The following is a 16,190-nucleotide window of genomic DNA, read 5'->3' as shown; positions in this document are numbered from 1 at the left end:
GGAAATTCTACACAGCACGATAGCAATAAATCAATATGAATCTTCCAAAGGCTTTGCTTTCTTTTACTATTGTTATTCATTTGAATAAATATAGCCTTTATTATGCGTTAGTCTTGATCACTTTCACTGCTAGCTTTATGGTAGTTTGCTGCATTGCTCCGTTATCATTGTGTGTGTGTGTGTTGTACATACATACTATTATGCCGTTTTGCTTTTGTTAGCCATTTATTGCCGCCCAGTTTCAATCACTCAAGCTCTATCCCAATTCTTCGAATCACGTTTGTACATTGACGCTGCACTTTCTTGCTCGCTGGTTTTTTTATGGTGCAATAATTGCATACAGAATGCAGTTTCTGCTTTCCTTACCCCTTATAACATTTGTCACAACACGTAACTGGGGTGTGTTACGCAGGTGGTCGGATTGGCCGTGGTAAGGTAGATGGCCAATTTTGGTTGTTCATGTTTGCTAAAGTCTTCTACCCAGACTGAAGGTGAAGGTGGGCACGGTTATACATGTATTGCTCCGCTCGGCGCCCTTTCTGCTACTAGTGGCCGCAGTAGTACGATCTATATAGGGTGTATAAAGCAAACCGACTCTTTTCTCGTTTTTTTGTTCATCCTTCTTAAATATCTGTAAGCGTACGTGAGGCAACCTATGCAGATTAACAGTAGGAAATATTTCGTGAGTGGGACGCACAATCAATTTACAAAACTTTTCGTAATCATGTTTTTAAACGGTAGAAAGCTTCCAATTGCTTCCATTTTAGAATTTAGAAGAAGGCTGTCGGGAGCGTTTTACTAAACGAGTATATTGCTATCGCTATAAGCAGTGCAATTGAATGCGTACGAACGTACCCCGTTTTACGCGTTCGTTCGGGTTGTAGCAAAATAAGCGCAGTGGTGCATCCGTTCGAAGTTGCACAGTAGCATCCAAATCAATAACCTAATGCAGTTCGATGTTTTACCACCAATTTGAAAACGATCAACGATTCCAAGAGCGAATTGTATGTCTAGCAAAAATAGTGTGTGCTCTGCGAAAGCTTTACAGCGCGAGTTCCATAGATAAAGGAAAACGACACACACTCACTGCACAGAACGAACCGGTGGTAGCAGCTTCCAAAAAAAAAAAAGAATATCATAAATAGATAATGCTAATGAAAACGGAGGAAAAATACAAATTAATACATTACAAACATCGTCCCACACCAGGCAGAGAGAGGGGGGTTGGCATTTGATTCCTCGTGTTTGTTTGCACACCGGTTTCCATCTCTTCATCATACGCTACGGCTTATATGTACAACCGATGAAGGAATTACTGTTAAAACGGAACCACGATTACGATTACGATTAAAAACCAAATTACATACAGAGTAGTAGTAAATATACTAATACAAAACTAAACTCTCTCTCTCTCTCGCTCTCGCTATCTCTGATGGACGTGGTGGCATAATAGAACAAGAAAAAAAACGGAAAGTTTAAATTAAATCACTTTTTCTCCTATTATTTACCTAGCATTTTCATCCGATCCCTGTGCAGAACCATCGTTAGTTTGACGCGCTTCCTTTGTCCTTGTTTTGTGTTTCTCTGTGTGTGTGAGAGAGTGTTGGTGTGCAAACACAACCTCCGTCCGGCGGTTTTGTGTTCGGTATAGTAGTATCTATGCCCAGCCAGCACCTTACTTATTCGTACGCAACAGTTCCGTTTTGCTGGTCAAGGCCGACGCGGGCAGATGCTGAGACGTCTGCGTACCGATCGTGATGGTGCTCGGCTGGTAGGAGTGTAGTTGCACGTTGCTACTGCTGCCGCTGCCAGTGCCGCAGCAGTTGGCGGGAGATGTTAGCAGCAACGTACCATCGCCTGAACCAAGCGAATTGAGCGAAAGGTTGCTGTCGGTGTGGTGGTGATGCGGTTGCGACTGGCTTTGGTAATGATGGTTGCTATGGTGATGGTGTTGCTGCTGCTGCTGGTGGTTTTGGTGATTACTGCTGTGGTGCAGATTCGAGATAGTGTGGCTGGTGTGTAGCGATGACCGGTTGCTACCGAGCGTACCGGCCCCTGCACTACCGGGCCCTGTCCGTGACGTGGGTTTGCGGATTTTCCACGCCTTCAACTTGGCTTCCATGTTGTCTAGCCGCCGGAGCAGATCCGCCACGATGTTGAGCGTCGAAACACGGTCGCTTGGTGCCATGGGAGCATTCAGCCCACCCAGCCCACCGCCAGGGATAAGCGCCGTTGAAGGTGGTGCGTTGTTTCCATTGCGCTCGATTATCAGCTGACTACCAGGCGACAGCAGTGCCGCCTTCACACCGTCCGCCACGATCCCATCCAGTGTCTTGGTAGAATCCTGCTCATTGGCCGTTTCACGTCCAAAATCGTTCAGTTTGCTTGCCGATAGCTTTACCAAAGAACTGCGCTGCTTACTGGTGTTAAGATTGTTATTCAGCGTCTCCAGCTTAGAACCTGTTAATGACGCTTCTTCCGGAGCTGTTCCACCGTCAAGGCAAACACTATTCACACCACCGATCCCGGCCGTTACGGCGGTAGCGAAGGTTGTTGTTGCTGCTGTTGCTGCTGCCGTTGATGTGCTTTCGTTGGATGGATCCAGCGATTTGTTTCGATCATCCCCGTTCACCTCGGTCAACTCGCCTTCTTCCAACTTTTCACCATGCTCGTCCGGTTTTAGGGTACGAACTTTTAGCTCTTGCTTCAAATCACGGGCCTCGTCCATTAATCGCTGCAGCTTAATTTGCATGCGCTCCTTCTCGTCCACCTCGAGCTCCAGCAGGGCGTTTTTCTCGTACGCTTGGTTTAGCATCGATTCAAATTCTGCGACACTTTCACTGGCTACTCGATTTGCTCGTTCGAGATCGTCATTTTTCTGCTCCAGTTCACGAATGTACACCTAAAAATGGGACAATCCTGCGGGTGAAAATTCATACCGAACAGAACCGGTTACCGAGCAGAACACTTACCTTTAGCTTCTCATTTTCCTTAGCTATCTGCCGAAAGTCCGCATCGATTTTGTTTGTTTCGTTTTCCGTGTACTGCATCTTCCGCTTGTAGGATTCGTTCTCCCCGTGCAGCTGATTCACCAGCTGGTTCAGATCGCGAATTTTCTTCTCCTGCTGCTCGACCGTCATTTCTAGCTCAGCCTCCAGCTGCCGTGACTCGGTGGTGAAGTCATCAAACTCCCGCTGCGCATCGTCCCGCTCCTGCGACACCTTCAGGCATCGCTCCTTCCAGTACAGGCACTCCTCCTCCACGCTCGTAAACAGTTTATCCTCCATGATGCACTCGCTCGCCAACCTTTTTTTTTGCTTCCTTTTTTGTTACTTTCTGCAAACGTTCCTTCCACTGGTGTTCGTAATGTTTGTTTTTAAGCTTCACACCCTGGCGTTCTGCGGGTGACAGCCCTTCGGTCGTTCGTGGTTAAGAAAAATCAATTGTGCAATTCTTCCCATTCGGTGGTCGCCTCTCGTGCACTCATATCGACGCAAAGCAACGACGTACGGCGCTAATGACCAGCCGTAGCACAACGTACGGCCCCCAACACTGATGGGCACCCGACGGAAGTGGTGGTGCCTTTTTCTGTCCTTGCAGGTTCCTACGTCCCTTCCGTTTGCTTTCCGTTGCAACCTACGCGACCGACGGACACACGGACGAGGTGACCCGAGGACCACCCGAGGAAATGCCACCTCGCACGCGATGCAAGAAGCTCACTTGCGTGCCCTTGCTGCGTGGGATTGCACAAATGCACCAGCGGGATGGAGCTTCTCGCACCTAGCAATTAATGAACCGCATTACACCAACAACACCACAAACACAATCTGCAGGCGTTTTGCTTTTTTCGTTCTTGCACTAAGCCAAGTGCGTTTTCATCGCTCGACACTATTTATTTCTGTTCTGTTTCTTTCTCCTGGTTTTTTTCCTCGCAAAAACACAAAATGAAAACTCGAACGACTGATGACAGCGTCATCTTGGCACAAGGTGATTGCATGCGAGCTGTGCCCAAACTGTTCAAGGTGGCTAGGGAACAGATGTGGATGTGTAGACGTTATTTCCGATTTGGTTGTGAACAAAAAAAAAACTACTTAAAAGCACAGAGAAGGTAAGGAAATATATTTTTATCGCATAAATCGGACATTCATTTCAATAAATCACATCTTGACCTCTTAGTTTGTTTAAGGCGGAAGCGCTCTGGGACAATTCCTTTGGGTGGTCTGACAACCCTGACTAGGATGAAATTCAAAAGACAATGCTTTATTTTACACTTTACATGGGAAATTCAAACTTTTACAGCCAAATTATGCAACAGTTGCGGAGATATACGCAAAGGCTAATTTATTTTAAGTTTATTTACAAAGTGGAATCCAACTTTATGCGCTCGTACCTTATCTCTCGACTCGACGAATACTGCAGCTCTGTGGTAAAGAGCACAGAAGAAAAAATCGGTTCATTAAAAACAATTTATGTGAACTGCAATCCCATGCAAATCCATTGATTTTAGAATTCGTTCGGCTTTACTTGCAATGTTACTTAGCTGATGCTATCTATAACCATTGCTTTGGGCGTTATCGCTGGCCTGCTGCAGAAGCTTAGCATACTTAGGTGTCGTTGGTGAGGAACTCCGATGGGAGTATCACTGAAGTAGGATGGGTTCCAACCTAGACCGCGCTGGCGCTTGTAAGGTCATACATTATTAGCGCGGGGTTACTCTATTTGACTATTACGACCTGGCATGTAATTGAAGTAAATTGAATCTAACCGCAGCACTGTAAGCCGCAGTGCAGGGTGCCAAACCCAGTATTACCGATGAGGATCACATTACATTACGTGCGTCGCTGAAGGGCGCATAATGATCTCGGTAGCAGCTTGCGATCGAGTCGATCGAGTTCGAATGTACTTTTCAACAAACGCCTCCCTCTCTCTCTCAAACATTACATCACATGTTTCATTTTTAACTGAACATCTAGTGAATTATTATTCAATGTTTTCGTTATTACTTTATTAAATATTTTTCATTACTTTTCTGGAAAAAATGTATATATATAAATATATAGTAAATGTATATTGTTATTCTGCCCTTCGTCAACTTTTCATTCCACTTGCATATATGTGTGTGTATGTGTACGTGGGTGTTGTGTATGTGTGTGTGTATGTGTGGGGGGAGTGAGTGTTCGCTTTACTCTAGTACTGTTTTCTCTAACCTTCTTCCTCGAGAGCCAGTATCGCTTTCAACGCACCCCCTTCGGTCCGTGTCGGTACTTTGTAATGCTACCACGTGTCCGACGACTGTGGATGCAATTTTTTTTTCCTGTGTTTCCCTACCATTTTATCTATCTTCTGTAGTGTTTGATTAATTTTTGGTTTGACTTTCACTCTGACCCAGCAGCAGTTGAATGTGTGGTTACCCCCTTTTCTATTTTTACACGCTATTTTTTGTACGCGATACCACCGCGATCTGTCGTTGTGAAATAACTCATAAAATGTACAACATAATGCGGGAGCGGGAAATTGTGCATAAATCAAAGATTTACGCTTGTTTGTTAGAGCAGGATAGAGCACTGTACACTTCAATCGTTCACTTGTTCACTTGGAGCAACATTCAAATCAATTTCCGGTTCCAGGGTTTTCACCCTCGGATTGCTGGTCGAGAAATCTGTTTTGTGTGGTAAAAACGTTTGGCTACGCTTAACGCGGGTGGTAAGGATTAAAGAATTGGCTAACATGCTCTCAACGGTGAATAAACAATTCGATACTATTATGCCGGTGACTAGTTTAGTTGTCTTGTGTTTGCTCGCCACGTCTGGTCCTGGGTCCTGCTGCGTTACGTATAACACCATCGCTATCCATGTAGGTGTGTACATGTGTGTGTATAGTTTTCTTCTGTTTCATGCAAGGTTTAGTTCACAATCAAACTAATCCTCGGTCGGTGGCGGTTATCGATGTGTTCACACTATTTTTCCACAACTACTTAAACGGTAGCATAACAACAACGCGCACACTACGCACGTAGTACAAGCATGGGAACACAATTTGAATGGGAATTTTGCCTAATCCATGCACTGCACACGCGTGATGCCAATATGCTCCACCTTCTCACCATCTCAACGCTTTACGCAAGGTTTAAATTTCTACTCCTCCTCCCGTCTGTTATCAATGCCTAAATTATATGCTTCCTTGCACGTGTCCAAAAAGAACAACCGCGATGTACGAAATTCGCGCCATTTGTTTATCTAGGGAGAAAAAGCACCATTAGTACAGAGACACACACACACACGTGAGCGCGCGCGTGCTTTCGGTAGCAAACGCCGCCACCGTTCAATGCCATTTTGTAATAGTTATTTTATAACACTACCTGCTCCTATGAGAACGAGTTTTAGCTACGTTATTAAAGTACAACTGTTTTACGAATGAATCGATTAGCTGATTGTGTGAATTGTTGCTTACGTCACGCTGGTGTGAACGCATCATCATCATGATTTGTTCGCATGTTTCTCCCATTCTGCTAGGTATGGCAGTGTGTTGAATCTACTCTATGTACGCGCGCCTAACGTTCATCTCCCTCACATCTTTGCTCGCTTTTTGGTTGTTTCTTTTCTAACCATCGATAGGATAGCATTTTTAAACATTTCACTAACATGGAGCGAAAGGAAAGTATCTGAATATGACTCTGACTTGGTAGCTTAATGAACAAAAACACCTCGCAACAGTAGCAGCTGCATCACAGTATTGCTCTCGCTCAGCTACACTTAACTCATCTACAGACCTATAACAAACAATAGAGCGATACAAGGATGAAGCTACACCATTGACCGAACGCACGAACGAACAGCAACTGAACGTACGGGGAAATTCATCATTAATGCGAACGCAGCTCGGAAGATATTGTTAAACATGGTTAAAGTGTACACACACACACACCCACACTGGCCCACTAGGCAAACAAAACTGAAACACAATTAGGATCATCTACAACACCGCTCTGTCCTGCATGCTCGGTTCCTTGGCATCATCACATTTACGATCGTGCTATGTACAGCTGCCGAGTTATTGTTTCATTCGTCGCCCCGGCCTCTAAAACGGATTAATCATTGTCAAATGTTTATATATGTCCTCCTTGGGCGGACGACGCGCGTTTAGCCACGTTTGTTTCCCCCCCATTTGTTCCGGAATGATCATAATTTTCTTTTTTCTAATTTTTTTCGGCTTTTCGTTTTGTAATTGTTTTTTATCATTTTTGGTCGCATACACACTGTACTGTGGCTGTGTTTGCATCTACAATATAAATCATTTACGCTTTCTAGCAATCACAGTTGAAGCATAAATCTAAACCGATCTATTAATCACAATTGCTTGTATCTTGCAGATGGTTTTTAACGACTTCCCCATGAGTTTTCGAGTCATCAACTTCATATTATTCGTTTGTTAAAGTTTTTGTTGCTCTTTTGCTCGTCACAATTAGCTTGTGACACGTCAGATTGACTTTCCTCCAAGTCCGATGAAAAAAATAAATTTTGAAATAAGAAAGTAAAGTGTTTTACCGATTAAATCTGTGCGCAATAAACAAAATTTGAAGGAAGAACACACGCTTTCGTTTTCTACGTGGTTGAGATTTGCACATCTCCTTGCCTGTAAGCTAATCGAGCCCGACGAGATCACACTCTGCTGAACGGATAATTTAAAAACGGAAAAAACAGAACGAAATACGAGTATGAAGGAGACAGGCAATTTCTTCCCAAAAAAAAACCAACTATAATTCACATACCTAATAATAATAAAATCGCAAAACCAAACACAACTTCCTAATGATAATAACGTGTGTCACCAACTAATTGCCAGCAGTATGAGAAATGAACATTTAAAAAATAAATCCAAAACATAAAACACCCGCATCGTGCGTTCGTGTTTGTAGAAGAAAGACTGAGACTGATATACCTGTGGCTGTCGCTACTAAGGGAGTTATAGCACGGCGACTGATCTGACAAAATCTGTTCGAGCCAACGACCATTTTCGTGTGATCGCGCGATGGAACAATTACTGCTGCTTATCAATACGTAAACTAAATTTGGGACTATCCGGTACAATGGTAACCACTTTCAGTTCGTTCGGGGACTCGAGCAAATTTTTCGCATGGGCAGCGGCCGTATCACAGTCCGTGCGGCGGGATATCAGCAGTCGGATGTCTGTGTGAAGCGACAATTTTCCAGATCGCGATGTTTGAAACCTGTGTTGGGAGAGAAACGGAGAAACAATGAATGCATTTTTCCTCTCGAAGCTAATGCTTCCTCGATGAGCGTAACATAAAACAGCAGTGACTCTTACCGCAAATGGATCGCATAGCGAAGCAGCTTCATTTGCTCAGCATTGCTAAGCTGTTCGATGTTTTTGCCGAGCAGCTTGAGGCTGCTATCGTCGCAGGCGAGTATGCGCTGCCGTATAAACGTGGTGGACATTGCGGGCATATCGCGAAAATCGTACGGCACGACAAACATCCGCACCACCGTTCCCAGCGGGTTGAGCAACGTTGCCTGGACGGTGCCTGTGCGCGGTATCGAGTATCCCTTTCTTGGAAGACGTAATTCACACTGCAAAGCAACAAAACATACAGTAACAGTTGGGTTTATAGCGCAGACTCAGTGTAAGATCGTCGACGACACACTTACCACGTATGGTGTGGTTAAATGTTGTCCAGGGAGCTCGTAGAAGTAGGAAGCAGCGGGTATGGTGAGCTGCGTCGGACAGAAGCTGCCAGAGGCGCCCAACAGCACCTTAAAGTCAGCGACCTGGAACTTTGGGGTGAGCCGGCGCTGCAACAGCGACTCTTCCATCGTCCCCAGCATTGGTGCACGGCCAAACTTGAACAAATTCCGGTTCAGCACTTTGCTCAACATCTGCGTCGTGGGAAGCACGCAACCCGTGGCGCTGGAACGAGCCGCGTACCGGCTCACCTTGGATGATGATCCGACAAGTGCAACATCTTCGAACGGCAGAAGGTGAGGTCCTGACAACGGACTACAGTAGCTACCTCCGTTCGATGAATCCAGCAGGTATGATGAGAGATCGTCATCCGACAGTTGCTCGTCCGAACCGATCGATGAACGCTCGGAGAAGGAAGAGCGCTCCGAAGGATAACGCGTACGATGATGAAACTGTCGCTGGGCGTTTCGTAAAAAGCGGGGCGAAAGTGCACCACCACCACCACCAGAAGGAGGCGAGAAAGGAAATACCGGGGCCGATTTGGATTTGACCGTGCCCGACACGGGGCTGACGGGAGTTTCCTCAAAATCGTAACGAAATAATCCCGGACCAAACCCACGGCCGCCGTTCGCCGTTCGCGCACTTTTCAAGCTGCCGAAAGAGACGCCGCCATCGATCGCGATCGGCGACGTGGCAGGGAAGGTGGCTGAGGTGGCGGGACTGCTTCCGCTCGTGAAACCGGAATCATCGCGTGCCAAGGGAGATAAACAAAACACATAGTTGAGGTTGATCTTCGAAGACGTTTTATGCTGTATCAGCTGCTGTTTCAAGCTGCTGCACCGGTCCTCCTTCCGACCGTTCGAGCTACTGGGCTGCGAACTGTTTCCCATTGCGGCACAGCTAAGGATTTGCTTTTTGTGTGGCGACACGCTACTGGCCGTGCTGACGGAGCAATCCGTCTCGGAACAGCTGATGTAGAGCGGCTCCTTACAATCGTTCCCATTTCCTGCTCCGGCCGGTGTTGATGTGTGTGGTCGATGACGACGTGGGATTTGATGTCCACATTTGCCTGTTGTTTTTTGTGTTGCTGCTGCCAACGCTTGTGGGCTATCATCGTTGGCCATACGACGATCGGTAGCACAGCCGCAAGACTTGAGCGCAGAACTCCGCACTTGCCGAAACACTTGATCATTCTCATTATCACACCCACCGCTGCCGCTGCCGCTGCCATCGTCCTCGGTACTGTCCTCTTCGGTGGTCTGATTACGCTCGTTGCTTTCGTACGCCCTGGGACCGAGGGTTGTAATTGTATCAATCACATCCTCCGAGAACGCTCGCCTATAGGATTTCATCTGTTCGAACGTAAAAATGCCATTGCTGACTGCACCCGTCGAACTGCTTAGCATTGGACTATCGCCCGGACTAAGTTCCTCACCGCTGGGATAGCCTTCGTGCAGACCATGGTGAGAAGGAACAGCATCATCGCCGTCACTACCGTCGCACCTAGCTGCGCCACTATGCCCGTTTGCCACAGACGACGTACTGGATGAGCCCGGGATGGTAAGATGTCCCACCAGACTCTCGGACAGGGTTCGACGACAGCCGGGTGGCGTGGTGCCACAGTCCAGTACGGTGCTGGTGGGGATGATACTTTTCTTCACCGATTCCATCCTTGCGCCGGAAGAAACAACGGTGGGCAACCCTTTAGCGGTGGCTAACGACGATGTGGATAACAACGTGGAAAGGTTTAGTTTAAAATTATGCTTCGTTTTTTGTCGCTTGCACAGTCGACAGTCACCTAAATCTAGCTTCTTTTCCTTGCTGAAGGTATCACATTCGCTTGATTCACATGTTGCTGCTGCCAATTTGCTGCCGTCCCTGGTGTCATCCTTTTCGTTGCCTCGAGCATCGGTCTGCTGGCCAGGCTGCTTTCCGCCGGCAACGTGTACCCGCCGGCTGCCATCGTTCACTGCCGTTGCTTCACCCTTTACGATATTATTGTTCGCAGTGGTATAGTTGTTATTGTTTAAAGCCGTTTGTCCGTGGCCATTTTTAGCGCTAACTTGCTTCTCACGATGGTTCGCCTCGGAACCACTGAACATGGCAGTTCTTTGAATGGCTTGAAGGAGCATTTCCCCCGGTTGAAGGACGGCACAACCACCGTTTGCGGTTGCACGATTCCTTTTCTGCGTACTGCCGTCATCGTCCTCATCGCCCTCGTATCCGTCTCCTCCGACGATGAAGCATGGCCGACGCGTCGCAGTAGTAGCATTGGGCAAATCCAACAAACCACTGTTCACATCGTTGCCATTTGCCCTTGGCTTTTGGACGCTAGAAAAGGTGCCTTCTTCCATCATCGGCACATCGGTGGTTGTTCGTGCCGGTTTGACACACCCCTCGGGTGCGGCTGTTGCTGGACCTTTATCACAGTTTTCATTGATAATATTGTATGTCCTATAGTAATCGTTAAAATATTGCATATATCTATCACGGTTTGTGCGGCTGCTGCTGCTAATGCTGCTGCTAGCGTGGTTCACGTTTTGGCTCACATCCAGACCGCGCCGTACCTGGTTACCTGGGATCGGAGCGGCATCCGTAACGCGTTGCCCGTTTGCCTCCTGTGAACGATTGCTGCAATCACGGCAGACCGGCGGTGTCACCAAAACAGTGGGATCGGTCTGTGTGGCTACGGACACGACCGGCGGTAACGACTCGTTGGACAAGCCAGATGTAGTAGTAGTTTGGGTGGATTTGGAGTTGGTGGCTGGTGGATGAAAACGATCCTCACAGATCACCATCGCCTGGTGATGATCGTTCGACGAGTAAAGCGGTGGCTGAATCGAATTGATCGAGGATGTTAACGCATTGCGGCAGGATCCATTACTGCACTCATCGTTTGCGATCACACTAACGCCGTTGCTAAATCCTAACGATCCTCCTACTGTGCTGGGCGGCACTTTACACCCAACGCCGTTTCCCATCGATCCCATCGGACCGCACATGCTGTAGTGTTTTGCTGATAAGTATGACGAGCCGTCGGTGGATGAACCGTTTCGATCACTAACGCTGGCACATGCGCTACTGCTCGTGGTGCTGCTGGTGACGCTTCCTCCATTGCTGCTGCTTCCTTCACCCCCACTTCCGCTTTTCTTTTTCTTTTCACGCTTCAACATTCGCTTCCGATACTTAAGCAGCTGCTTCTCGCGGTGGCTTATAGCGGCCGACGTTAGCTGTAAGCTGTCGTCACCATCACCTTCAACCGCTCCTCCTTCCACCATGGATGGATCGTACTCATCTTCCTCCTCCTCCAGCTCCACGCGGAAAGCACATCGATGTTTGCCCTTCTCGTGGCAGGGCAACGGTATACGATCGACTTGCTGCTGCTTTTGCAAGCATGCAATCATTTTCGCTGCATCCAACGCGGCATCAATACCGGGTATGCGATCGAGCCGGGGCAAGCTTTTCAGACACACCTGTATGACGAAATTTTCTGCCACACTCGCGTCGGGGAAATTGTGCACGTTCGGTTTCTCGTTAAAGCACGCCGTATTGTCGTACGTTCGAATGCGAAACAGAATATCGAGCTTTGCCTGTGGCAAGGAAAAGGAGGAAGGTCCCCCGGAGGCTGCTGCTGGAATTATCTTCTTTATGCGCGGATGGGAGAAAATGTCCGGCTCCAGCGATTTTTTGATCAGGTCGGTCCAGGCAGAAATTTGTGAAAAGTAAAGCTGACTACGTATGGCGGCGCACAGTGACTGGATGGTCATGGTCGCAGGAGATTTGCTGTGAGTGGCGGGTGGAAGGAAAATAAAACGATTAGATTTTGCGTATTAAGAGGGAACGTTTTATTTTACTTACGTCATCACCAGTTTCAGGATCCATTGTTCCAAGAGTATTGTATGGTTTTCCGGACCTAGGTAAACCTCGATGCAAACTGCTTCTCCGTTTGTCAGTATGGTCGAAAGCTGCTTGAAATATACTTGCCAGCGAAGGCACTGGAATGAGTAGAAAATTCGTTTTATTTAATTTGTACCCTTGTGACAGGAGCGATCGCTGCAGTTGCAGATAACTTACGTATTTGTTGCGATAGCTGCAGTGATGCTCGGAACCTTCAGCCGTATCCGGTTTAGTGAGTCCAATTTTCTTAAGAAACTGCTCACAGTGGGGTCCTTCTCGCGCACTTGACGACGACGACGACGATTGCAGCTTCGAAGAAGCAGCAGGCTTACGGGACTGAACTGAGCTCACCGATGAAGACGACGGTATGGCAGAAACCGATGATGAGGAGGAGGAAAAGTTTATGAAGCTATTGCCCATCGGATGGTTCTTGATGGGCGACACGGTACCGAGTACGTTCATTTTCTCGAATCCACTGTAGATGACGACACCAGCGGTAGCAGTAGAGGCAGAGATTGGCAACTCATGCGAAAACCAGGATGTTACAGTCGATGACGGCGAAGACGCGGACGCTCTAGCGGCTGGATCTTTAGAGAATGATTCATAAATTTCCCGCTCGTGCCTGTGGCCGCCGCCGCCGCTCGATACCCGGCTCGGTTCGCCCGAAACCGTTACCAGCTGCTGCACCTCATCCTTGCTCGTGCTCGGGCAGGAGGAGCGAATTTGCTGTAGCTTCAGATTGATTCGCTGCGTTTCGTTGGGTGTGTGGCAGCAGGTCATCGCGAGCGATTTTTGTGATTCATTAATGGCCATTAGACTGCATTGCTGGAGCGAGGACGCACCGCTAGCGCTCTCGCTCGCACGCCTTTGTCCACAAAACCCACCTTCCTCCTCATCATCGCCGCCACCACCACCTCCTGCCGCTCCGGAACCAGTTGAAGATCCTCCGCCGGCTCCTCCCCCACTGCCATTTCCATGGCCACTGGCGAGCACACTCGAGGTGGCACAAACGGTGGCCGGAGCATTGATCGAACTGTCGTCAAGTGCGGATGATCTTCCTTCCAGCACAAGGGATGCAATGCCGATGGAAACCGGAATGGCAGGGTGTTTAGGAGATATGGAGCTACCGCTGTGCATCTAAAGTAGGAATAAATGTAAAGGCAAAGTATTAGTTTGGTTAGTTTTGTTTTGCTACAAAGAGCATCGAATTTATAAATAAAATATCGCGTATTTAGTTACTCATAATTATTAGTTTAAAGATACCAATGATACTAAATACTGCCTCCTGTTACCAAATTGCATCGGCGGAAAATGGCATTTCGTCCAAGCACCAATCGAAAGAGTAATTGTTGTCTAACGTGTTTAGAGTGGCCTTCGACGTACAAAGCAAGCAAAAGTCAGCGAGACAGACACCGCCAATCTGCATGGAAAACATAACCCATAAAACATAAGCCCCCCTCTTTTAACTGAACGAGCCGGCGAAGTAATCGCGAACACACCCACCAACCTTCACACAGTGTCTGAATGCGAGTGACTGGACTGTAGTGTGGCCGCCGCCGCTGCTCCTGCTGCTGCAGGTGATGTGGCATGGGCACATAAATTATGCAACCAAATACAGGCACAACAGCCGAACTCTAAGCACCAAACGACCGACGCGCGTGTGCATGTGGCTCTTTACAAAATCCTATGCGCAGAGCGCGACTTAAGCACAACCCCAACACCGGGAGACGGGGTTTGTCCGACGAGGCTGCGTTTTTAGGTCGATTTCATACCGAATGGGGTTGGAAATTGGTAGCTCCGATGAGGGAACTACACACGGCCCAGTTGGTCCACGAGCACGTGGTGGGATAGTGTTGTGCTGTTGGTGGGTTTCTCTGAGCCAATGGAAAGCTCCACCCAGCACCTGGTCGGCGTGCTGTTGGTGGACATTCGCAACATTCAAAATGACCGTGAATTGATGAAGACACACGGGGCATGTTTCTGTGCCAAGTACGCCAACCACCAGCACAAGCAACCGTCGGCGACGACTGTTGCTGTTGGCAACATTCCATTCACCAGTGTTTAAAATACTAATGTAAAAAGAAGACATACCTAAATGTCACACGTTCTTGCATTTGGCGTTTTCGGTACGTGGCATTAATAGATGGGAGAGCTCGAAACCCAAACCAAAGCAGGAAGTGAAAATCGGACAAAACATGGACATTGGTTTCGGATTCTGTAATTGCAGCACCGTTCGCCCTTTACCAGAGCCATTCGTTCTACTATCAATCGCAACTTTGTCTGTTCAAAAAATCAGCACAGACGAATATCACGACTTAATGCTTCTGCATCAGAGAAACATGAAAGTGTTTTTAACGCATTTTTAAACCAACTTGTATTAAAGTAGTGATGTAAAGCCGCACGCTACACGATCCGGCGTAGAGAGTGAAAGGGAATTGAAACTCTAAGCTGACAGGCAAAGCGCACGCGGTGGGGAACTCTCGTTTAAATTCTCCGTTTCGATCCGACGGAAAACGTCTTCATACGGTTAGGGAAATGCGAGTTCGCGTTCCACCTCGCTCACTCGACAGCTCACGAGACTCCCCCTCCATGAAATCTTGTGCCTCTCTCGATTATGTTGAAAGCTGCCCAAGAGTGCGAAGAAGCAACGAAATGAAACAGTGAAGAAGTATAGGAAGTATTGTTGCTTCGGGTGGCCCCATTCGGTGCGTGTTTTCTTATGTACATCGCACACACGTGTACAGCAGCACCAGGAGCATGGGCGTTCTACAGGGAGCGCCGCGCATTAACGTTCTAGGGGTCTTGGGTGCCCAACGTAGAAGGGCTGATGCTGATGGCAAGACCTGGCGTGGACACATAAACCGGGCAGTGAAAACTAGGTCACGAGGCGTTTCACGTTATGGGACTCTAAGAACCTTGTTTGCTCGTAAAAATAGTTTCTGGGGTGTCTAAAAATCCCTAAAGATAGACAGAAAGTGTTACATTAGCTGCTAATGGTTCATCGACTACCGCTATGGTAAGATAGTTGTGATCGTTAATAAGACAACTAATTGGTAAGCACTTGTGCTCATTGTTGGGCCACAATAAACTTGACATCATTGCCCTCAGCGGACAGTTGCGCTGCGCATAATACACGTTTAAATAAATGTAATTATATTAATACTTCTGTCACATTTCAAGACAATTCAAACAAAGTGCTTGGGAAATTTGCACACTTTAGCGCTGGAACACCATTGGGTCGGACATAAAATGATCCACTCCAATAACCATAAAATACAAAGCTCGCAGCAGCAGCAGCAGCAGCAGCAGCAGCAGTCACACTCTATTTTTCCCCCAGTTTTCCTCTTCTCTCGCTCTCTGCATTCGCAAGTAGTCAATTTTCTCAACAGTCCAAACGGCGATTATTGGTGTATGCCAGTGGAATCATATGTTTTTCTACGCCTGTGTTCGTGACCATGCGTCCGCCCAAGCTATGTGAATGCCGTCGTGCGCCTCCACCGCCAGAGCCTTCCCTGTGTTATGTATTATCGTTTGGGGATTTTTACATATCGAGCTGAAGTGGGAAATATGCTGCAAGCGAATCACGAGAGCAA

General features: G+C 47.5%; 2 protein-coding genes across 7 annotated transcripts in view; both read right to left on the bottom strand.

The window, feature by feature from the left end:
• Positions 1–52: 52 nt before the first annotated feature.
• On the bottom strand, positions 53–3,969 carry LOC118509071 (nuclear distribution protein nudE homolog). Of its 2 annotated transcripts, XR_004905840.1 has the most exons (3): positions 2,973–3,969; positions 1,509–2,902; positions 53–1,315 (listed from the first exon to the last, which is right to left on the bottom strand). XR_004905840.1 is itself a non-coding variant. In XM_036049194.1 (2 exons), the coding sequence occupies exons 1-2, from the start codon at positions 3,285–3,287 to the stop codon at positions 1,676–1,678; spliced, it is 1,542 nt and encodes a 513-aa protein (XP_035905087.1). In that variant the 5' UTR covers positions 3,288–3,969; the 3' UTR covers positions 53–1,675. The 2 variants fall into 2 exon arrangements, 1 of the variants encoding a protein (XP_035905087.1); XM_036049194.1 differs by having other exon boundaries at positions 53–2,902.
• Positions 3,970–4,977: 1,008 nt separating this feature from the next.
• Positions 4,978–16,190, bottom strand: part of LOC118509066 — a 31,092-nt gene continuing 19,879 nt past the window's right edge. For 3 of the 5 annotated variants that reach the window (XM_036049187.1, XM_036049188.1, XM_036049189.1), the window contains 5 exons: positions 12,775–13,734; positions 12,559–12,695; positions 8,667–12,483; positions 8,326–8,588; positions 4,981–8,227 (listed from right to left, as the gene is read on the bottom strand). In XM_036049187.1, coding sequence (XP_035905080.1) covers positions 8,038–8,227; positions 8,326–8,588; positions 8,667–12,483; positions 12,559–12,695; positions 12,775–13,734 — 5,367 coding nt within the window. In that variant the 3' untranslated portion in view covers positions 4,981–8,037. Of the gene's footprint in view, positions 8,228–8,325; positions 8,589–8,666; positions 12,484–12,558; positions 12,696–12,774; positions 13,735–16,190 lie in introns of all 5 variants that reach the window. The other 2 variants (XM_036049186.1, XM_036049185.1) reach the window with 2 other exon arrangements.

This window comes from Anopheles stephensi, chromosome 3, assembly GCF_013141755.1.
Source record: "Anopheles stephensi strain Indian chromosome 3, UCI_ANSTEP_V1.0, whole genome shotgun sequence".
In the NCBI taxonomy this organism is placed as follows: Eukaryota; Metazoa; Arthropoda; class Insecta; order Diptera; family Culicidae; genus Anopheles; species Anopheles stephensi.
This window is presented reverse-complemented; position numbering and strand designations above follow the sequence as displayed.

What these genes read in the sequence shown, in the direction of transcription:
- LOC118509071 (XM_036049194.1), bottom strand. Translation starts at nt 3,287, where the DNA reads ATGGAGGATAAACTGTTTACGAGCGTGGAGGAGGAGTGCCTGTACTGG. An exon ending in AGGAAAATGAGAAGCTAAAG is followed by an intron (nt 2,903 to 2,972) that starts GTAAGTGTTCTG and finishes TCCCATTTTTAG; the next exon opens with GTGTACATTCGTGAACTGGA.